Source organism: Dasypus novemcinctus, chromosome X (genome assembly GCF_030445035.2).
Source record: "Dasypus novemcinctus isolate mDasNov1 chromosome X, mDasNov1.1.hap2, whole genome shotgun sequence".
Lineage (NCBI taxonomy): Eukaryota > Metazoa > Chordata > Mammalia > Cingulata > Dasypodidae > Dasypus > Dasypus novemcinctus.
Window position 1 is genome coordinate 55477429 of NC_080704.1, and position 23959 is coordinate 55501387.

At 49.7% G+C, this 23959-nt stretch overlaps 2 protein-coding genes and 1 pseudogene across 3 annotated transcripts in view; 1 reads left to right on the forward strand and 2 right to left on the reverse strand.

Annotated features, from left to right (window-relative positions):
* Nucleotides 1-23959, reverse strand: part of LOC101424284 (glutamine synthetase-like) — a 416428-nt pseudogene that overhangs the window by 319789 nt on the left and 72680 nt on the right.
* Nucleotides 1-23959, reverse strand: part of SYN1 (synapsin I) — a 44742-nt gene that overhangs the window by 2192 nt on the left and 18591 nt on the right. For both annotated transcript variants that reach the window (XM_004472147.5, XM_004472146.5), the window contains exons 6-12: nt 3704-3766; nt 2796-2938; nt 2630-2704; nt 2434-2536; nt 1150-1296; nt 763-850; nt 88-679 (exon numbers count right to left, since the gene is read on the reverse strand). In XM_004472147.5, the coding sequence (XP_004472204.1) occupies nt 88-679; nt 763-850; nt 1150-1296; nt 2434-2536; nt 2630-2704; nt 2796-2938; nt 3704-3766 (1211 nt within the window). The remainder of the gene's footprint in view (nt 1-87; nt 680-762; nt 851-1149; nt 1297-2433; nt 2537-2629; nt 2705-2795; nt 2939-3703; nt 3767-23959) is intronic.
* TIMP1 (TIMP metallopeptidase inhibitor 1) lies at nt 8228-11883 on the forward strand. The gene is made up of 6 exons (XM_004472145.5): nt 8228-8360; nt 9202-9330; nt 10073-10152; nt 10310-10436; nt 10678-10802; nt 11612-11883. The coding sequence occupies exons 2-6, from the start codon at nt 9210-9212 to the stop codon at nt 11804-11806; spliced, it is 648 nt and encodes a 215-aa protein (XP_004472202.1). The 5' UTR covers nt 8228-8360; nt 9202-9209; the 3' UTR covers nt 11807-11883.

Here is a 23959-nt window from a genome sequence, read left to right on the forward strand (position 1 = left end):
AGGAGCCTGGGCGCTGGGCTGCCACATCGGTACAGGAGCCCACTTGGTGAGCAGCAAGGCGAGGGCTGCTGTGGGGGGACCCCTTACTTGAGCTGGGGGTGCGGGGGTCCCCCGGCAGCAGCAGTGGCGGGCGGCGGCACGTCCTGGCTGGGTTTCTGAGCCAGCTGTGGCTTGGCGGGACGTCCGGCGGGGCCGGGGCCACTGGGCCGTGGCTGCTGCGTGGTGGGTGGCCCAGTGCGGGGCATGGGACCCACCTGGCTGGCCTGGCGTGTGGGGCCAGCAGGACCTGGGGGTTTCTGGGGCGGGCCCTGGCGCTGCTGCCCACCCTGTGGGACCCCCGAGGCCTTCGGAGGAGCCGGACCAGAGACGGATGTCTGACGAGTGGCCTGTGGGGGGCCTGCCTGACGCTGGGGTGATGGAGAGGCAGGTGGGCGGGCCGCTGGAGGTGCCCCAGGTCCTCCCGCCACCGGCCTGGATTGGCGGCCTTGACCCTGGGTCAGTGGTGGGGTCTGGGACACAGGCTGCTGGGCCGCCGATGTGGGGCTTGGTAAGCGCTGGGGCAGGGGGCTGCCAGCTGGGGGTCCGAGGCCTGATAGGTGCTGCTGGCCCTGCGGGGCCGGGCGCTGCTGCAGTGGGGGTCCCTGGCGCTGGGGGCCTGGGCCTGGCTGTGGAGGGCCACCTGAGGGACAGAGAGAGAGAGAGCACACATGAGAGCAGGCAAGTGAGAGATGATGGGGGCTGCTGGAAAGGCCTCTCACTTACCCTGTGGTGGGGGTCGTTGTTGAGCAGGGGGCCCCGTGGGCTGCTGGGAGGTCTGGCGGCCCAAGGGCAGGGCCCCGGGAGACGGAGTCTGCGGGCAGAGGAATGGAGCAAGAAAGGTTAAAAATAGTTAGCAGCTGGTGGAGAACCAGCCAACCAGTGTCATGGATTCCCTCGGTGCTGGGTGTTGTCCCATTTGTGGCTGAGCAGAGGGATGTCAGGATGGGAGATGGAGGGGTTGTCGTTCCCAGGGGAGAGGGTCAGGAGGCACTCAGGAAAGTCAGGGTAGTAGCTTTCTCTCCATTATTTTTCAAAAATTGGTCATTGCTTATCAGCCCATGCCCAAGGGCTGGGCTTCCCTCCACCATCCCCAGGAGGCCAGGGCCTGACCTGGCTGTGGGAGCCCCTGCCCGGGGAGGCATCCCGCGGTCGCTGCCTGGGCAGGGCCTGGGCCATCTTGCTGATGACAAGCTCTACGATGAGCTGCTTGTCTTCATCCTGGTGATCTCCGATGAGTGGCATGGAGGATCCCACCACCTGGGGGAGGAAAAGGGATCCCAGTGAAGAAATGAGGCAGGAAGTGCATGTGGAGGTAGCAGTTACCCAGAGCTTTACGTAGGCAAAAGGCATGGTGACAACTGCCGAGGAAATAGGCAGCAGGAAATAGGCAGCATTGGTTGAGGAGGCACTCATTGTGCTCTGTGAGGAAGGCTTGTCTTTTACTTTTACACAGTACCTGTACCCTGGCCATCAGCTACTTTACAGCAGGGGCTGGCAACCTAGGGCCAAATCTGGTCCTCCCACCTGTTTCTGTATGGCCTATGAGCTCAGAAGGGGTTTTACATTTTTTGTTGGTTGGAAAAAAATTTTCAAAAGAAAATTTCATGACAAGCGAAAATGACACGAAATTCCAATCTCAGTGTCCATAAATAAAGTTCTGTTGGAACCCAGCCCCACTTATTTGTTTACACATCGCCCATGGTTACTTCTGCAGAGCTGAGTCGTGGCGACAGATGTTGTACTGGCCCACAAAGCCTAGAAATTGTACAGTCTTGGCCCTTTACTGAAAAAGTTTGCCAGTTTCTGCTTTGTAGTTTAGTAGGCACTTGTCCTTTACGGAGGACGTTGTCACTTACCTGGTACTTTATAGTTTACAAAGGACAATGTGATCTATGGTGTGCTTAGACTTTATAGAGTGCTTTACAAAGGACACTACTGCTTATAAAATTAGCAAGGGCTTCCCAGTTTACAGAGCCATTTTTAAGAGTTTTACAAAGCACTTTGCTGTTCATGAAGCACTTCCTGAAAGATAAGGCACTTTTGCCTTTTACTGAGTGATTTACTATCAATCACCACTCTTTACAAAGTACTTGTAGTTTACAGAGTGCTTTGCTGAGTGGTTTGCCAAGGACCTCCCAGTTCACAGAATACTACAGTTTACCAACGGTTTTGCCATTCACCAAGGACATCCAAGTTCACAGAGAAGTTTAGAATTTACCAAGTATTTTGCCATTTGCCAGGCACATCCCCATTCACAAGGCACTTCACAGTTTACTAAGCACTTTGCCAGATGCTAAGAACCTGCAGAGTCACCAAGTGTGCCACAGTTCAGAGAGTTGCTGCCGTGCCCCTGCTCCCCACTCTGAGCTCCCACTGATCCCTCTGTGCTCCCACCTCAATGATATGATCCCTGCCGTCCTTGCCGTGCAGAGCTTCCACTGCGCAGATGTCCAGTCCCCCAAAAATCTCTGAGCACGTGTCCACCCACAGCTTGTACCTGCCAAGACGTGGGGAAGGGAAACCCATCAGGGCTTTGCCCGGGAGGCTGCGCCACCACACTCACTCTGCCACTCCCACTCAGGCTGCCCACCTGTCAGACATGGCAATCTGCTCAAGCATTGCAGAGCCAGTGTTGGTCTTCCAGTTCCCTGATACTGATGTCCTCCTGGGAGACAAGGCGAGACAAGCTCAGAGAGGTCTGGGGTGGACGGGACAGGGCGGGGGACCCCTCCCCGGTCCTCGGTTTCTCCACTCACATGTAGGCCTTGTAGTTCTGCCCAATCTTCTGGACACGCACATCATATTTGGCATCGATGAAGGGCTCAGCAGTGGCGTATGTCTTGGTCAGTGCCACGACACTTGCGATGTCCTGGAAGTCGTGCTGGTTGTCCACCTTGACCTGTGGGAGTGGGGGGCAGGGAGCAGGGCCTGGTCAGGACAGGGGCAGCAGTGGGGTTGCTTTGGGGTGGGGCCATGTGCACACGACACAGGAGGTGAGTGCACAAAAATGAAGTGGACACCGTATAGGAACAGACAGCAGGGCATTCAGACACATAATTCTAGGCCTCCTGTTTCTTTCATGAACACATAGACACAAAATTGGGCGAATAACTAAACACACAAAAAAACCAAAATTGAATTATATGGTATGTGAACTATATCTCATACATTGTTTTTTTAAAATTGAGTGTATATACAGTATACACACATGGGCATCCAGGCACATCAATTGTTCACGCAACATGCAAACATAGGAGAAGCTTTCAAACATACAAATTACAAGTCCATTTTTTACGTACACAGAGACAAAATCAGATGGATGGAAAGCATACAAGGACGCCTAAAGATCATGGCTGTGTATGTTCAATACAGAGGCCTGCAGATACACACACACAAGGCTGGATAATCGGACCAAATCGCAGGCCACACAACATCGACTGAGTGCAGGATGGAAAATTGGGCCCACCAAAAAATTCGCTGAATGGCAAAAATAAAAAATACAAATATACTAGAGAAAGACCCCCGCCGGGACACACAATCATACAGAATTATTTTGGGCGTGTTGAATACACAAATATATATCCGTATACAGACACGCAATGCCAGATGCACACACTGGGTACAAATATACATACCTGCGCAAGCACCCCACCCAGGGACTCACCTTGCCCATCCCGGAGTGTGCATGCCCCATCTTCACAACCACAGGGTACGTTGTGCTGCTGAGCTGGATGGGGTGGAAAGACAAAGGAGGCACCATCAGGGCAGGAGGGCCCAGTGCCAGGGTGGAGGTGGTGCCAAGGGGCACCCATCCAGCGGGAGCCATATGATGGGCCGTTTCCCAGAAGGGTCAGATTAGAGACAGGCAGGCAGCAGCTGGGGGTCACACAGGGCCCCTCGAGCCTGGAATTGAACCCAGAGTCCTGCCCGCCTGCCCCTCCCTGCACCACCCCCAAGTGTCCAGACTTCCCGGCCGCCCATACTTTCCGAGGCTGAGGCATGGGATATGAGTGGGGGACTTTCCAGAAAAAAGAAAGTTTGTTTTCACAGTGAGTGAATGATAGAGAGGTGAGTGTGTGCGTGTGCGTGTGTGTTTAGGGGTTGGTGGTGAGTGTGTAGCAACTGGACCCCACAGCCAGGCCTTGCACGCAAGCCTCGTCACCCACCCACCCACAGCCTAGAGCTGCACGCACATAGATGGAACTCAGAGCTATGCAATCAAACCCAGAGATGCCCACGCACACTGAGACACAGGCATGCAAGAGACCCACAACAAACACAGGCTCCAAAGCACACCTACCTCTCCAGCACTGCACAGACAACCACAACAGCTGTTCATCCAGACACGTGCTCACAGCCTGGGACAGACCCCAGTCTTCCCCGCCAGCCTCATTACCCAGCAGCACGCATTCTTAGGAGTCACAAATCAACACTTTGGGGCACAGACACAACACTGCGCCCCTTGCCTAAGCACACATAACAGTCAGAGGGACATTCAGAACATACAAAGGATAACCCAGGCAACACAGAAGACAGACAACCCTCAGAGGCATGGCCACGGGGTGCAAAGACAGGCACACGTACAGAACTGGACACATCTCTAGCACTGACGCCACACCCCTAGGTACCTGCACAACAAACTGAAGGACCCAGACAACATACTGGGGCACACACACATACTTCCAGGTGTTCACACCGCCACAGAGACCCGTACCACACTCCTGGGTACACAAGAAGTATATCTATTTTGGGAGCAATGAAAATGTTCTAAAATTGATTGTGGTGATGAAAGCACAGCTCTGTGATTATACTGCGAGCCACTTATCATACACTTTGAATGGAGTGTGAATAAAATTGCTTTAAAAAAAAAAGAATCTAGACGCACACAACGTGCCTTGCCCATATACACACAACACAGAGAGGCATACACAAGGTCAGGGACATCCACAGCACTCCAAGGTATACAGACAGCACTCTTGGGTGTGCGTGTACACACAACATTCCTAAAGTGTAGGGCCCCTCCTCACCCTCCCCTCCAGCAGTGGAGGTGCCAGACAGGGTAGAGATAGCATTCCCGGAGGGGGTGCTGGGGCGGAGGCAAACTCCCACTTCCCGACAGGCACAGGAAGCCCGCAGGCTCGGGGTAACCCGACTGACCTTCAGGCCTCGCCCTCCCTCTGCCCCACCCCCACCTACCTCATTTCCCAAATGACTGGCGTCACTGTGGGGGGGGGCGTTGCTGAGAGGCTGGGTGTTGGGGTGGGGTATCTGGGTCCTCTAGCTAGCCTGTCGGGGAAGCGATGCAGAGGCATGCGTGACAGAACACTCAGGCATCCACCCAGCACAGAGGGAGGGAACAAAACTTTCACAGTTACATACGCAAAGCAGATCCATTTTACAGAGGCAGATACACAACTCCCAGAAGCAACACAGCACCTAGGGATATACAAAACACTCAGGTATGACTCTCAGAAACACACACACACAACACACAGAGGCACATACACCACCTAAAGGCACAAACTCAACTCTCAGAGGCACATACACAACAGAGAAGCACACACATGACACTGAGATGCATACACACAACTCAGGCACACATACAACTCTCAGAGACACACGACACACAACACTGAGAGGCACCACATAACACTGAGCAGCAACACTCAATTCTCAGAAGCATACACACAACTCTCAGGCACACATTCAACACTGACAGACACACAACACTGAGAGGTACACACAACTTTTAGGCACACATCCAACTCTCAGAGGCACACACAACTCTCAGGCACCCACACAACACTGAGAGACACGCACAACTCAGGTGCACATATAACTCTCAGAGGCACACACAGAACTCAGAGAGGCACACACGCAATTCTTAGGCACACACAATGCTCAGAGGCACACACATACCTCTCAGAGGCACATACACAGCACTCTGAGAGGCACACAGTTTCAGAGGCTGAAACACACCAGACAGCTGCTTATGCACATGCACAACCCCAGGGGTTTCTAGGCCCCTCTTTTCATAACCCTTGTTTCCTCTGAAACTGAGCCTGAACACAAGACTGTGTATACATATATGTGTGTGCCTGCACGCTTGTGCACACATAGAGCTTTAGACTCTGGAGTCCCACTGGAGAGCTCTTGAATCTTGGCCTCTCTCAGGCATGCCTGAGATTCTGTGCCTCAGTTTCCTGATCTGTACAAAGGACAAAGACCCAAGCAAGCACTTGGTGTTGTGGGAATTGGGTGTCAGCCGTGCACCCCCATCTGGCTCCCCAGATACACACCCGGACCCCCTTCCATGAAACTCCACCGGTTTCACAATGTACATGATAACCCAGACCCACACAACCCCTAATGGGTAGATAGTAGGCAAAACTCTGTGCTGACTCAGGTTCCAGAGAAACAGCTGGGATCCAGCTCCCTGTCAGCGAGGGGCTGCAGCAGGACTTTCCCTTCTGGAACTTCTCCCTTAGCCACGCAACTGACTTACTCAGCCCAGGCTCATTCACTCTCACTACTCCACCCCCCCCAGGCATTCATCCACTTTCACAGCTAGCTTCTCCAAATTCTTGACTCCCCCCTTTTCTGCCCTCCAAGAAAGTGATTTCTTCACTCTCATTCCTGGGAAGGCCACTCGATGCCTTTGTGTCTCAGTTTCATCATCTGTCTAACTTACAAGAATGTTGTGAGGAATAAAATTGTTATTTCAGGGGGAAAAAAAAGAACTCTTAATCCAGTGTCTGGCACACATAAATCTCAATCATCAGTAAGTGTTGGGTACTACTATTATTGGTTGAATATCTCTTCTTAACCAAGATTCAGTAACAATTATTGACCGAATGAGGTTGTGTACAATGTAGACTTTAGAACAATGATCCACAGAAAGCTTGGGGTCTAAGAGCTACCTGATGATATTGTCCTCCCCGTTACTCTGGGTCTAAATGTCCTGGTTAACCTAGCTTAATTAGCAAAGAAGGAAATGGACATTGAATTAGATAATTTACAAAAGACCTTCACACACAGAATACAGTCAGTGTTCAATAAGTGGCTGTTATCTGCACTGTCCTCACCCTTATTACTGGTCTACATTCCCCGAATTATCCAAATTGTTAGCCAGCCCTTAGGCCCTCAGGACCCCAGGGAAGATTCTCGCATTACCTGGAAGCTGGTGGGCAGGGATTGCCTCCCCACTCCCCCCAGGCCCGTGGGAGGGTTGGTGGGGAAGGGGCAGGGCAGAATGGGGTGGGTATCTGTTTTCACTGACTCACTGGCCTCTTTCACCACCTTTCACCCCCCTCCACCCCACATGCTCATCTATTCCCCCGCACATTCCCTGCTCGCCAGGACTGTGCCCCACCTGCATGATGCTGGCGAGCCTTGGTTCAAAGCCCAGCCGTGCCTTGTGACCCAGAGAAAGTTCTTTAGTCCTTCCATGCCTCATAATTTCTCTTCTGTAAAATGGGGATACTCCACATGGTGAAGTTTAAATGAGATAAATGATGCCGACTGCCTGGCACAGAGTAGGTGCCATATAAATGCTGACTATTTGCCTAGGTTTTTTTGGGGGGGGAGAGGGCGGTTAAGACCCAGCCTCGCTCCTGGCCACCTCAGCTCAAACCCCCATTCTGTCAGTTATGAACTCTGATCTCAGAGAAGTCACTCAACCTCTCTGTGCTTCAGTTTCTCCACCTCGTCGTATTCCTCCTTCATTCACCAGCCTTCTCTCCTTCACAAAGTTTTTACTTGTTTTCTCTCGGCCTCCCCTGCTCCTCACCAGAGGGTCAGATCTACCTGGAATGGGTTTTTTGCTCGTTTGTTTTGGTTTGGGGTGGGTTTTGGTGTGCTCAGCACACAGTAGGTGCACAATCATACATGATTGTTGAAGGAATAAATTAATTCGGACTCGAGCCAGCCCCGCGGCTGAGGGGTGAGGAGGGGGCTCCGGAGACGTGAGAGGATTTGGGGGCATCCTGTTTAGAAGCGCTCCATTGAGGCCGCTCGGAAGCTCTACGTGGAGATGGGGGAGGGGGAAGGCTCGGGCCTGAGGCCCCCGGGCGGGGGGAGGAGGAGGAGGAGGAGGGTGCGGGAGGGAGAGGAGGAGGGTGCATCCCCTTCCCCGCAGCCCAGCGGCCCTCCCCTTGGCCTTGGCGCTGATGGTGGGCGGATGAGTAATGCATCCAGGAAGCCTGGACGCCTGTGGTTTCCGCGCGCCACTGCCACCCCCGCCCCTCGCATGGACATTTATCCTCGACCGCTCAGGCCCTGCCGCCATCTCCGTAGACCCCTCGCCTAGAGCGACTTCCGAGGTAGGCAAGGGGACCGGGGGACACTGCAGAGCCTGGAGCTGGGTTGGAGCTTGAACGCCGGCAGCCACGCTTGTCCATTCCCGTGGCAGAGGCCTGGCTGCCGGCCTTGACTGCGGGCACCGGGACTCTGGGCTGGTAAAGGGAGAAGAGGGTGGAGGTTGGAACTGCTCCCCTAACCCCACTACACACTCCCAAGTGCCCCCACCCCTGAGAGCCACCCCCAACTCCCATATCCGGACCCCCTAACACCACAAACTCCTCCCGATTTACCAGCTCTCCTAAATCCTCCAGCCCCTTATTCCCCAAACTCCTCAATCCTCAACCCCCTCAATCTCTAAACTTCCTCCACCTCCAAATACCCTTAAGCCCCCAAACTCCCCCCACCTGTAACCCCCCTCAAACTCCCCCGACTCCCTAAACCCCTAACCTCCAAATTCTTCAAATTCTTCAATCTTCCTAAAACTTAAACTTCCCTACCCCCTATATCCCTCAAGGGGCCACAACCTCGAAATAATTCCCAAATTCTTCCAGTCCCCAAACCCCAAATTCTTCACCTTCAAAGTCCCCCTAAATCCTCCAAGTCCCCCAGCCCTCTTACTCTCCCAACTTTAAACCCCCTAATCCCCTAATTCACCCTTTCCCCTAAATTGTCCAAACCCCACAGCTCTGTAAATTCTCCCACCTCCCTAAACTCCCTTGGGCACCCCCCACATCCCCAAACCCCTTTAAATCCCCTCGCCCCTTCCAGGATGTGCCGAGGTAGAATGGGGTAAGAGGCCTGCCCAGGCCAGCAGATCAGCTGGTCCGGGAGCTGCCTGACCTTCCCCACCCCCCTCCACAGAATCCGTCATGGCCCCCTTTGCACCCCTGGCCTCTGGCATCCTGTTGTTGCTGTGCCTGATAGCCCCCAGCAGAGCCTGCACCTGTGTCCCACCCCACCCGCAGACAGCCTTCTGCACCTCGGACCTCGGTGAGTCTGCACCCTATGGCACCCACACCTCTGTGCCTCTGTTCTCCTCTTAGTCCGGTGGGGTTTACGGGGATGCCCTCACCTCTAGAACAATTCCAGCCATCTCTGCACACTTACTCTGCTCTAGCCGTCCTGGCCTCCTCTCGCTTCCTTGGTTACACCAGGCCCAATCCTACCTCAGGGCCTTTGTACTGGCTGCTCCCTCTACCTGGTACCCATCCCCCAGGCCTCCCCATGAATGGCTGCTTCAAATGTCACTTTGCAGGATGGCCTTTCCTGACCATCCTATTTTAAAATTTAACCCCTGTCCCCCATCCCTGTAATTCTTTATCCCACTTAATACCTTCTAACATTCCATGTACTTATTTATTTTGCTAGGTTCAAGTCTGTCTCCCTCTGCTGGCTAGAATGTGAATTCCACAAGGGAAGGGATTTTTGTGTTTTGTTCACTGTTGTTCCCTACCAACTATAACAGTGAGCCTGTTACAAAATATTCGTTTAGTGAATGAACAAATGGACGTATGAATGAGTATGGGAAAAAGACTTAAAGCAGTGCCTGGCAAAGTGTAGCCTCTTAGTATACAGATGAATCCATTAATGAAGGGGTAAATGGCTCAGCGTGCTGTGGACCACGCAGCAATCCCTTTTTAAGTAGGTGCTTTGCTGGTTTTATTATTGTAATTATTTAATTGCTACGGACTGCATGCAGCCCATTTCACTCGTTTCTTCCCCTCTTCTGCAGTCATCAGAGCCAAGTTCGTGGGGACCCCGGAAGTCAACCAGACCACCTTATACCAGCGTTATGAGATAAAGATGACCAAGGTATTCGTCTTACCCCTTCCCCAGCACTTCCTAACATTTTCTTCCCCATCAAAATAGACGCCTCCAGCCACAGGTTGAGGAGGAAGTTGGCCGTGATCTCTGGATGCTATGGGAGGCTATCTGAGTAAAACGGACACTTCCCCTCATCCATCAACAGATGTTCAAAGGGTTCAGCGCCTTGGGGGATGCCTCTGATATCCGGTTCGTTCACACCCCCGCCATGGAGAGCGTCTGCGGATACTTCCACAGGTCCCAGAACCGCAGCGAGGAGTTTCTCATCGCTGGTGAGCCCCGCCCCCTCGCCCTGTGCCACGCCAACACGGTTCTCTAACGCTGCCTAGCAACCTCGAGGGGAGGCGAGGCTCCCCAGGGGATGGTCCCTGCTGAAATGGGGCCCGCCCTAATTTCAGCCTATCAAAAGGCAGGGGCTTTGGTGCTTTAGGGGAGCCAGTCAGGCGCCGCCCTTTCCCTGGGCCAGCCAATCAGAAGCCGCCTGTTGACTTCCGCCCTACCCCTTCCTTGCAGGACAACTGCGGAAGGGAGACTTGCACATCACTGCGTGCAGCTTCGTGGCTCCCTGGAACAGTCTGAGCTCTGCTCAGCGCCGGGGCTTCACCAAGGTCTACTCTGATGGCTGTGAGGAATGCACAGTGAGTGCTTGGGCCCTCCCCTCCCCTTAGGGAAAGTTGGGTTCCTCCCAAATCCTGGGTGGGTTTCTTGCTCCCTCTGGCTATTTCTTATCCCTACAGCGGCTCCCCAAACCCTAGGGCTGTCCTTGATCTCTCTTTCTATTCTCCCAAACTTGAGGCCATACCCTTGGAAATTCTGGTTGTTCCCTTGCCCTGTGTCTGATACCTTGGGATTGGCCGTCCGCTGGACCCGTCCTTCTGACTCTCTCTTGCTTTTCTCCAGTCCCTCTGGCTGTTCCCAACCCGCAGGATTGTTTATGGGTTCCCTGGAATGTTCTCCAAGAACCCAAAGCGCTGGTCCCCAAGCCCACTGGCTCTTCTCCAGCACTTCTGAATGCTTCCTGCGGCTCTGTTCCTGACACAAGGGACTGTTATGTTGACCTTCTGACTGTGCCAAGACTGTTCCCTGATGCCACTGTCTTATCTTTGGGCCCCACTTGCTAGTCTATGCTTAAGTTCCCCAGCCACCCACTGCTCCCTACTACTTCGTTGTTCTCTGTTCTCAGGAGACCTACCTGAGGAGACTGACCCCCAGTAACTGTCCTCAACAACCATTTCCAGGAAACTGGTCCTTTCGCTGGCTGTCACCCAACAGCTATTCCCGTCCCGTGGGAGGGGGCTTTCTTGAGTCTGTACGCAGGTGGCATGACACTAAGTCTCCCAGAAGCTTGATGGTGAAAGCTGAGGAGGGGAAATTTCTGCTCAATAGGGGAGGTAGGGGCAGGAGTTGAGAGAGGCCCTCTAAGCTGTGCTGCTCTCCCTTCCTCCAGGTATTTCCCTGTTTATCCATCCCCTGCAAGCTGGAGAGCGATACTCATTGCCTGTGGACTGACCAGCTCCTCGCAGGCCCTGAGAAGGGCTTCCAGAGCCGCCACCTTGCTTGCCTGCCACGGGAGCCAGGCCTGTGCACCTGGCAGTCCCTAAGGCCCCGGATGACCTCAGTCCTGCCCCCAGCGGAAGCCTGAGCCTGCCCAGTATTCACTCCCTTTCCTACTCTTATACTTTTCTCCCAGATGATGAAATAAAAAGAAATAACCACCTAGTCAGCAGTGTCCGTGTAGCGTTGTGTGCAAATCTATTTCTCTGATGACCTGGTGGGGGCACTCTGGGACCAATGTTGTGAAGGTGAGGGAGGCAAAATGTTGAAAATAATGTTTTGCCTTTAATTAGAGAAGTTGTAGGTTGATAGAAAAATTGGGCATCAAATACAGAGTTCCCATATGCCACCCTATTAACACCTTGCATTAGTGTGGTACATTTGATACAATCCAGGAATGGTCATTTAGCCTGCATTATCCATCATAGCTTACTGGATAGTTTCTCTTCTCAATACTTTAAAACATTCTAGGGGAGTGGATGTAGCTCAAGTGGCTGAGTGTCTGCTTCCCATGTACGAGGTCCTGGGTTCAATCCCTGGTACCTCCTAAAAAAAACATTCTAATATACTAATTTGTAATTCCTATTTGCACAGGGCTCTCTAGTTTAGAAATTCTTCCTACTGCTGACAAATCACTACCCCATTGGCAAATATTCCCCTAGTCACGAATCTCTCCAGATGACAAGCTCATTGACAAATCCCCTAAGGAATGGCAAACAGCTCTCTTTTCTGCCTCGCGTTATCCCGATACTGTTAAATGAGGATGACTGTTCCCACCCTTAAGTGTGTGTGTGTGTTTTTAATATATATATTTTTTTAATTAGAGAAGTTGTAGGTTTACAGAAAAATGGTGCAGAAAATAGAGTCCTTCCTTAGGTTTTGGACTCTGAGTCTGACTTGAGTGAAAGAGAGAACCCCACCTCGGGACCAGAGCCCCCAATACAATAACCCAGCCAAGGAATCTGGAAGAAGGGGCAGCTCTGCCCACCTCCCTATAGCCTGTGGGAGACTCCTTGGAAGAGGCTATGGGGTACTGCCCATAACCACTTGGGCCAGAGCCAGTGATCCTGCCCTGTTTTCCCCACCTCTTCTGATCCCCTGCTCTCCCCTCATTGCCCTGACCAGCTTTGGAAGAAATATTTACAGCACTGAAATGCACCTAAGTTTCAAAATCAGGACTGACCAGGCATGCCCTCATCTACTCCCCCTGCACAGCTGTCCCCCTCACCAAAACTGGAGTTTTTAGACCCAACCCTCACCTCTCTGGTTCATCTTCCCCCCTAAAACATGAGAGAGGGACCCTTTGAACACTCCCTTCCTCAGGAATTCCTGTTCCTACAGCTGGGCCCTTCCCAGTCCAAGACTCCTGCTCCTTATACTCCAAAGATCCTGCATCTCAAGTAAGACACCTGGGGAGCCAGAATTTCCAACTGGTGCAAACATTCAACGGAACACAGAGGCGTGTTATTGGCCTGAATCTGATCGGAAAAAAGGACTTCAGTATATCTTCATTGGTGAAGGAAAAGACATTCAAACTCCCTCCCATCAGAGTAGTCCTTTTCGGTAACCCAGGGCTCCCCCAGGCATTCTGGGCCACGGATCCTCTGTGGTCCTGCCCCAGAGCCTTTTGCACTCCTGGAATGTTCCCCTAGGGCCCAAGGTATGTTCTGAATTAGGATGGGTGGATGATTTTGATCACACAGTGCTCATCTCTCTCACGGGAGACACCTGTGGCAGGCAACAATTCTACCATCTGCACCTTGGTTATGCCCTGGGAGAATCTGAACCCTTCCCACCAAAACAGTGGTCCTCTTCCCTGACCAAGAGTAAGGGGAAGGCCCAGTCCCTAGTTTGGTCCCGGTGGCCTTGGCATTATTCCCTGCAAGAGTCTGGCAGCTTCTGACAAATCATCCAACCCAAGTATCAGCTCCCTGCAGTCCTACGTTGTTCCCTGACCCTAGGGCCGGTTCCCCAAGCCTTCTGCTGTTCTGAGCCCTGGGAGAAAGGTGAGGTAGAAGGCAGGAGGTGAAGGATGGAGCCCAGCGTGGAGGCTGTGCCCCTGCTGACCTGCTCACCCCGTACCAAAACTCAGTGCAGCGTGGCCGGGGCTGACCATTCCTCACGGGCCCTACTGCAGCTTTTTATAGAGCTCAGAACAGTGTACCATACCTGTGTCAGAGCCCTGGCATGAGCCACTAGCAGCATCTGCAGTCCTGGGGTCACTATGTCCCCCTCTCCCCCCAATGCCTTTCTAGAGCATCCATGAAACTGAGCACCCCCAGCATTTGGTGTGTCTGTGTGTGACTCTCTGCTTGGGAGAGACTGACGGTTTGAAAGGAGACAAGTGGGGGTTACAGCTGTGTGAGGTGAGGAGCAAAGGGTCCAACTCAATAGGCAGCCTGGGGATTGACCCTGCCTTCATCTGGGTCTCAGTAGTTCTCCCTAAAAAAAATGGTGGGGGGAGCTTGAGCGCCGGCTTTGCATGTACACGGTCCTGGGTTCAATCACTGGTACCTCCTTAAAAAATTGTATTGCATGGGGAGCAGGTGTAGCTCAGTGGTTGAGTGCCTGCTTCACATGTACGAGGTCCTGGGTTCAATCCCCACTGCTTCATAAGAAAAAATGGGCATCACAAGCCCTACCCAGAATCCCTCTGAGTAGGGTTGGAGGAAGATTACTGAGTATATTAGCCCCTTGGATATTTTCCAGGTCAAAGCCCAGGAAACTCTCATACAATGACTGAACATGTAATATTACTAATCACGACTTTATTTCTAGATAGGCAGTGAAGTGCAGTGGTTGAGAACATGGACTTTGGAGCCAGACCATCTGCATCAAAGGCTGCACCTTCTGTGCCTTAGTTCTGTGTCCTTAGGGAAATCACATTACCTTACTGTACCTCAGAATCCACATCTGTAAAACGGGGGATAAAAATCATGCCCAATTCAATACACCTAATGCCAACTATGGACTAGAGTCAACAGTACTGTTTTAATATTCTTTCATCAGTTGTAACCAGGGTACCACACCAATGCTAAATGCCAACAACAGAGGGAGTATGGGAATGTTGACATTTTTTTACATGACTTTTGTGTAAACCCACAACTTCTCTAAAAAAAATTCATAGGGCTGTATAACACAAATGATGTATCCTACTGTCAACTATGGACTATAGTTAATAGTATAATTATAATAATTTTGTTTCATCAATTTTAACAAAGGTACCACATGAATGCAATATGTTAATAATAGGGAAAATGGGGTGTGTCAGGGGCCTATAAGAACTGTGTATTTTCTGCATGATTTTTCTGTAAACCTACAACTTTTCTATTAAAATATATGTAAAAAAATAATGCCCAACTCAAAGGGACAATATCCGTATTAGATGAAGTTGTATGTGTAAAGTGCTTGGAACAGTGCTAGACATAAAGCTCTTGAAAGTATTAGTTATTAGTAGTAGTAGTTATAAAAATGGTAAATAGAATTTAATCTATAACCTTAGTAGTGATAATTCTTCTCAGTAATCATTACTTACAATATTGCAAGTAATGTTTAATATCAGGAATAATTTAAGATATTAGAAATAACATATCATGTTAATAATAATAAGTGAATGGGCCCTGGAAGCCTTCATTAAACTCCTGATCCTAATAATCTCTCCCAAAGACTTTAACAACTATTTAATATGCTCATTTGTAATGTCTTTCTTATTATTACGATGCAAGCACACTGCTTTCTAGTGTGCAAACCCCCCACTAACAAATGCCAACGTTTTCAAAGACTTTGGAGGACAAGCATTCCCCCAGTGGTAATGTTGCCCAGTATGAGGTCCTCTCTGTGGACAATTACCACATTTATAAATCTCTTTGTTGCCAAGACTACAGATAACAAATCCCCAAGCCCTTGGTAAGTCCTTCTTTTGAAAAGTCCCTTCTCACTGTGACAAATCCCATGTTTCACAAATACCCCACTGACAAATACCACTGTTGAGCTATCTCCTTATTCATAAATATTCCATTGATACATATCCCCTTTGATGACCCCCACTGACAAGTCTTCCCATTCATAGATGCCCAGGAAGCAAGTTATCACCCACTGATGGGCTCCACTGATGAAATCTCTCTTCATAGCTACCCATCCATTGGCATATCCCCTTACAGAACATCTGGTTGACAAATCTCTCTGTTCGTAAGTATCTTTCTTTTTTCTTATTTTCCTTTATATATATATATATATATATGTATGTATGTATGTATGTATGTATGTATCTTTCTATGATATCATTCTCATTGATCACCACTACTGACAAAACTTGACCCACCGGCATATCTCTCATTGTCTGCAAGGGATGACAAGTCTCATTCAGGCATGCCCATCAAAATGTTCCTATTCATGAACTCCCTGGTCAAATCTCCCCATTCAGAAATACCCACCATTGATGTCTATCTCCTTGATAAGCCTGGTTGAAAGTATTTCCATTCATAAAACCCACCCATCAATATAGTTCCTGGGGAGCAGATGTGGCTCAAGCAGTTGGGCACCCGCCTCCCACACGGGAAGTCCTGGGTTCAGTTCCCAGTGCCTCCTAAAGAAGACAAGCAGATGCAATGAGCTAACAAATGAGCAGACACAATGAGCAGGGAGTAGGTGTTGCTCAAACGGCTGGGCACCTGCCTCCCACATGGGAGGTCCTAAGTTTGGTTCCCAGTGCTTCCTAAAGAAGACAAGCAGACACAACGAGCAGAGACAATGGGCATACAGATGAGGAAGCCATCTCAGGGGGGAAAATATATATACAGTTCCTATTGATTGACTCACCCCGCCATTGACACATTTTTCCATCCCTAGATACCTCCAGTTGGAAAGTTCCCTTGTTGGAACAGCTCCAAATATATACCCCTAAGGGTGACACCTCTCTTCTGCTCCTCCAAATGGCAGACACACAGGTAGATCTATGTAAGACAAGTCGTGTTTTTTTTTTTTATCAATAGTGACTGACATCTACTTCTTACTCTCTAGCTCTGGACACCTCCTATGCCAGTAGGGGTGAAAATATGAGGGCTAAACTCCAGTTACATTGTACAGCCCCATCCCAAAGGAAAAGATGAGGGCACAAGTTCTCTCTGGATGTGAGGGTAAAGGTGGGACTTTTTTTAAAATAAAGAAGATAGGGTGGAAGTCTGGGTAAGAAGCTGTTAGGGCCCCGGAAACACTCCCCAACTACCAATGTCCCCACTCCAGTAGAAGGCTAAAGGTATGATCTCTTGAGAGAGTCAAATAGAGGAGTGGGTTCATGCTGCCCAGACGGTACCTCTCTGTCCCTATTTTGGGGGGGGGGGTGGTATCGGCAGCCAGGGACTGAACCTGGGACCTCATATATGGGAAGTTGGTGCTCAATCACTGAGCCACACTGGCTCCCCTGAGCTGGTTTTTTTGTTGGTTTGCTTGTTGGTTTTTTGTCGTTCTTGTTTTTTAGGAGGCATCAGGAATTGAACCCAGGACCTCCCGTGTGGGAAGTAGGCACTTAACTGCTTAAGCCACATCTGCTCCCCTCTCTGTTGCCTATCCTGTCAACAGATTAAAGAGGCTGAGCTTGGGCCTCCTGAACGCCACTGTGGGGAGCTATAGCTCTGACTCACGGAGGTACGGGGCACTGGGACCCCAGATTCAGTGTCCTTTCTCCCCACCCTACCACAGAGGCCCCTGGAAAGCAATAGTGTTAGATGTGCCCTGAATCATCCTCTCCTGATTGGTAGTGGTGATAATGGGGCGAGCTGGGCTGGAGAAAATTCATGCTTCACCTTCTCCCCCTGTGTCCCTCAGGCCCCAGCTCTGAATCCCACCTTCCTGTTGGTCCTTGCTTTGCTCCTGGCTCTGCTGGGTGCTACCAACCACACCCCCATGCCGTTTTATTGTTAACTCAGACTTGAGCAAATCTGGGCAGGGCAGACCTTGGAGAGGCCGCCAACACAGGGGCTCACAATGACGTTCCAGAAGAAAGGATCAAGCCTCCTGAGGTGGGAGAGCTCAGAAGGGAGGTGTTCTGCAAACTTTTTTCTGGAGACTTGGGGTTGGGGACATCTTGAATGCCTGAACTCCAAAGGATCCCCTGAACTCCCCAATATATTTCTCCCACCCCTAGTCAAAGCTTAACGCCTCACTGAGATCATGCAGCATTATGAGATCAAAATCACCAAGGTACCCTTCCCCCTTTCTCCCCACACCTGTTTCCCCACCCAAACACAAGTCCCTGGCCCTTCTCTGTCTGAGGGAGTAAGGTGGGTCTCTGAGGCCCAAAAGTTCCCGATGTAAACCTAACCCCTAGCCTTCCACCCCATAAATGCTCCTCAGTTCAGTGTCCCTCTCTCCTTCCCCCATTCCCCCGTCATAGACGGTCAAGGCTCTAAAAAGGGCCCGAAACCTCTGGTTCATGGAAACCCCCTAAAACAGTCATATGGTTACATCTATCTACACACTCACCAATGACATCTGTGGTCACATCCATGAGGAGAGGTTCCCCTTGAGAAATCCCCCATTGCAGATAGGTCAGCCTGTCCCTACCGAGTACGGACCTCTCACCCTCAGGCTTCCCTCTACACCAGCTCTGGAATAAAGTGTCCCTTTCCTGGGGGCATTCTCCACACCAGGAGCCTCCAACCCCTGGAAACTGTGCTTCCAATTTCAGCCAACTACAGCACACTCTGTCCCCCACCCACAGTGCCCCAAATCTTTGGGACTGACCACCTGAGGACCACAGTATGTCAGAGCTTAGGGACATCTGGTCACCTCAGGGTATGGCCTCTATCCCCTCCAGGCTCTTTGGAGGATGGGAGCCTGCACTTCATGAAATGCAGTGGTGTATCCCTGGAAGGCGCTCAGTGAGGAGCCGAGAAAAGGCTTCCAGAATATTTGCCAGAAAGGATGCAACTGTGCCTTTAGTGCATCCCTCAGCTATCCCTGCAGTCACAGCTGTCCCTTGTGTGCCCCAGCTGTTCTCTGTTCTTTGTGCTCCCTGCTCCCTTTTTGCTGTTGTCTACTTTGTCCTATTCCCTGCTTTCTCTCCCTGTTCCCTACTCCCTGCCCCTGCTCCTTCTCCTTGGTCCGTGCTCCCTCTCCCTATTCCCCACTCCTCCCTGGTCGTTATTCCGTTTCACTGTCCCCTGGTCCCTCTGCCTGTCTTAGTTCCTGCTGCTCTTCTGCTAGGAGTAGGAACTGTGAGATGAAGGCTGTGGAACAGCATATCCTCCAGACACTCCCCCACCTCCCCTACAAAGTGGCTTGTCTGAATCCCAACTTTCACAGTGTTGCTGGAGTGCTGCCTGCTTCCCTGCACGCTGGCAGGAAGAATGTGAAGCCACGCACTTGGCTGCCTGCCCTGGAGACCCAATTGTCTGCGATCGACATTTGTGTTTGACAGCCTCCTGCCTCAGACCCAGACTTTCGCTCAGCCACAGTGAGCCGGGAACTCTCTACCCGCCTCAAACTCATAAACCTCCCTAAGCCCATCAACTTCCTCTGACCGCTCCCCTCAAGGCTTTCAAACACCATCAACTTCTAACTGTGCTGGGGATGGGGGTGGGGTTTCCGCTCCTGTTCTGTTCCATCATCAGGGTGCAGGAGACAGGAGGGTGTACACTTAGGATATGTCCTGCTTTTGGAACGTGTCATATCTCAGTAAAATTGCCCACCTCTCTCCCAAAAAAGAGAACCCCTCACCCTACTGACGTCGCTCCCCTGCTCCTTCCTTCAATTGCTCATTCACTCCTGCCCTCTCTTTCATGGAATTCCCACCTCCCTGATACTGTTGATCTCACCTTATAACGGAAAAATTAACAGATGTGTTTTGATTCGCTGAATTGTTTTTTTTTTTTTGCTTTTTTTTGCATTTTAAAAAATTAATAGTCTTTTTTTAAAAAAGATACGTAGATCACAAATAATGTTACATTAAAAAATATAAGAGGTTCCCATATAACCCACCCCCTACCCCCCACCCTCACTCCTCCCACATCAACAACCTTTTTCATCAGTGTGGCACACTCATTGCATGTGATGAATACATTTTGGAGCACTGCTACACAGCATGGATCATAGTTTACATTGTAGTTTACACTCTCCTGCAGTCCATTCACTGGGTTATGGCAGGATATATAATGTCCAGCATCTGTCCCTGCAGTACCACCCAGGACAACTCCAAGTCCTGAAAATGCCCCCACACCACATCTCTTCTTCCCTCTCCCTGCCCTCAGCAACTACCATGGCCACTGTCTCCACATCAGTTATATTTTAAGCAATTGCTAACCTTCTGATATTTTGCAACATAGCCAAAAGAAAATACCAAAAGGAGTGATAGTTTATTGACTTAATAGGCTTGATGCGCGCTAGCCTTTTCGAGTAGCCAGAAGCAGATACCTGTTACCTTTGTAAACTCACTGAACTGTAACCCAGATGCCTTGGCTCTTCATGCTGATGCTATGTTTTGAAACTACATGACTGGGAAGCGGACGTGGCTCAACTGATAGAGAGTCCGTGTACCATATGGGGGGGTCAAGAGTTCAATCCCCAAGGCCACCTGGCCCATGCGGTGAGCTGGCCCACGCGCAGTGCTGCCGTGCACAAGGAGTGCCGTGCCACGCAGGGGCGCCCCCTCGTAGGGATGCCCTACATGCAAAGAGTGTGCCCGCAAGGAGAGCTGCCCAGCGCAAAAAAAAGCACAGCCCACCCAGGAGTGGTGCCGCACGCACGGAGAGCTGATGCAGCAAGATGACGCAACAACAACAAAAGAGACGCAGATCCCCAGTGCCTCCTGATAATCAAAGCAGACGCAGAAGAACACAGCGAATGGACATAGAAACAGAGCAGACAATGGGGGGGGGGGGGGGGAGGGAAGAGAGAGAAATAAATAAAAAATAAAAAAAGAAATTACATGACCTTACCCGGTAATTGGACAGTAAGGAGACAACTCGTTACTGTGCCTGCTTGTATCTTATGATCTTATTTTGCACCCCTGAAGTCGGGGGCCCTTGCGTGTAGCCCCGTGTTGATTAAAACGAGTCAGCCCAGAAATTATTGACCTAATTCCTATGTTATTTTGCTAAACCAAAGCAGTTCTAATCCAAGTGATATGCACAGTAGCCTAAACTTGAAACCAAGTAACCAAAGTATGTAATCAAGCTGCGCGTATTCAGCAATTGGACTATCTCTAACCTCCTTGCGTTCCTGAGCGTGCCTGCCTTTGTTTGTATGGCATAAAACACTGTAAGTTTCTCCAATTTGGGGAGACAGATTTTTGGCCAATAAGCCTTCTGATCTTTGCTTTGTGCTCACTCTGTCTTTGAATCTTGGTGTCACATAATTGGCTTTTCTGTGCATCTGGCAGAGAACCTCTGCACTGACTGGTATCAACCCCAAGCCATCCTCTCTTTCCTCATTCCACAGGGACCATGAATCCTGGGCCCAGAGAGGAACTGGATCCCAAAAACACTTGGGGGTAGGACTCCACCTGTCACATCTTAAACTCTCTATAAATATATGCTGAACCATAAATCAACTGGAATGGAGGTTGCAAGAGAGGAAGATCCCTTATTCCTGCAGCAGCCCCATCCCCACCCCTACGCCTGCATGACCAGGTTGATGTAAGCAGATCACCGGGATAGGGAAGTTGGGGTGGAGAGAAGCCAAACTGCACTGAGCCGGGTCTTTCCATGACCTCTCCCGCTGCCACCTTTGGAGACTATTTAGACACAACTGAGTGGAGCAGGCCTCAGAAGTTCCCTGCAACCTGGATGGGAACAGACGGAGGACTATCAGAGCCAGAGTCTCAAGATGTGTCTCCTACCACATGATAGCGACCAGGCAACCTTCCCATCAAAGCTTCAAAACACAGGATTGGAGAAGGCTGCTCCCACAAATCCAGGCCTAGCTTCTGCCCCGCTATGCTGCACAGTGGGCTGGGAAGCAAAGTGGGAAATTGGCCTGCACAGGGTCTAATGCCTCTGCTACCTCCCCCACCATCACCCACCATTAACTCTGTCTTCTTCCTGGCTCCCTGAAGTACTGTTCTCTCTGTTTCTAACAAAAATAGCTTGTATACATCTATCGAAAGCCAGGAGGTGTGACCTGACCCTCCAGATATCAGGAAGTAATGCAAAGATAGATTAATTAAGATAGTGTGCCCTTGGCACAGGTATAGAGAAAGTGACCAATGGAAGAGAACAGAGTCCAGATCCTGGCCCACATTTCTATGACATTTTAGTATATGACAGAGGTGACATACTACGTCAGTGGGGGAGAAAAGTAGAAGGAAAAAGATGAAACTGGAGCCCTACCTATTTCACAATGCACACGAAAATCAGTTTCAGATGAATGAAGAATTTAAATGTCAAAAACAAAGCTTTGCTAAAAAAGTTCCTCTTTGTCCTAGTGACTTTTGAGTTGCCACTAAATTTCCATATGCACATGAGTCCATATCTGGACTTTTTGTTTCTCTTCCTTTGGTCTGTCTATTGAATCATGTGTCAATATCATACTGGTGAAATTATAAAAGCTTCTTAATGTGTTTTTTGCTTTTGCTTTTCTTTTTAGGTCCTGGAGATTGAACCCAGGACCTTGTATGTGGAAAGCTGGTGCTCAACCCCTGAGTCACATCGGCTTCCCTGAGTTGTTTTTTTTTTTTCATTTGTTTTGCTTGTTTGTTTTTTGTCTTCTCAGGAGGCATTGGGAACTGAACCTGGAACCTGCCATGTGGGAGGCATGCGCTCAATTGCTTGAGCCACATTTGCTCCCCTTAATATGTTTTAATGTCTGGTACAGCTTGTGCCCTCCCATAGCTCTGCTTTTCAGGGTTTTCCTGGTTATTCTTACATGTTTGTTTTTTTTTTTTTTTAAGATTTATTTTTATTTATTTAATTCCCCTCCCCTCCCCTGGTTGTCTGTTTTCTGTGTCTTTTTGCTGCGTCTTGTTTCTTTGTCTGCTTCTGTTGTCGTCAGCGGCACGAGAAGTGTGGGCGGCGCCATTCCTCCGGCAGGCTGCTCCCTTCTTCGCGCTGGGCGGCTCTCACTATGGGCGCACTCCTTGCCCGTGGGGCTCCCCTACGCGGGGGACACCCCTGTGTGGCACGGCACTCCTTGCACGCATCAGCACTGCGCATGGCCAGCTGCACACGGGTCAAGGAGGCCCGGGGTTTGAACCACGGACCTCCCATGTGGTAGACGGACGCCCTAACCACTGGGCCAAAGTCCGTTTCCCTATTCTTACATGTTTGCCTTTCCATATGTACTTTAGTAACAATTGTCTAGCTCCAAATAAATGTTTGTAGGTATACTTTTGGGATCACAAAAAGGAATGAAGAAGACAGTAGGCATCTTTGCCTTGTTCCTAATCTTAGTGGAAATGCCTTCAGTGTTTTCCCATTATACTAAGATGCTGATTTTAGGATTGATATTTTATCATTTTGAGGAGATATCAGTCGATTTCTATTTTTCAATGCTTTTATCAGAATGGGTATTGAATTTTGTCTAAGGCTTTAAAAATATCTATGGAGATAATCATTGATTTTCTCCTTAGATCTATTAATATGTTGTATTAGACATTTATTTTACACATTACCTATATTTAACCATCATCACATTCCCAGAATAAAACTCATTTTGTCATGCTATATTCTCTTCTTAATGTGGTTCTAAATTCTGTTTGCTAATATTTCATTTAGGATTTTTGCATTGATTTTCATGGGTGCAAATGGTTTACACTTTTCTGTGCTATCGTTATGCTTGCTTTATAAAAATAATGTGGACACTTTCCTTCATTTTTTTTTAACTTGGTACAATTAATGTAGCATTGGGATTAACTGGTATCTAATGGTTTGGTAGAATTCCCCTGTGAAACCATCTGGGCCTGATGTCTTTTTATGGGGGTAGTTCCTTAATAATGTTCTCTATTGCTTTTATGAAAATTGTTCTGGTAAGCTCCAATGGGGTTGATTTTGGCAAACTGTATTTCCTTAGGAAATTATCTGTTTCATTCAAGTTTTCAAATTTATCTGAGTATACCTTTCTATATTTTGACTTTTGGAATCATGCTAATGTCTTACATTTAAAAATATAACATTAAATCAGCACAAACAGGGAAAAATTAAAATTGAATACAAAGAGAAACAAAGTAAATTTAAAATCAAGTGAATAGCATAACCATGCTGAATGAGAAATAAAACCTACTGAAGCAAGTAATGTTGCCATATGGTAC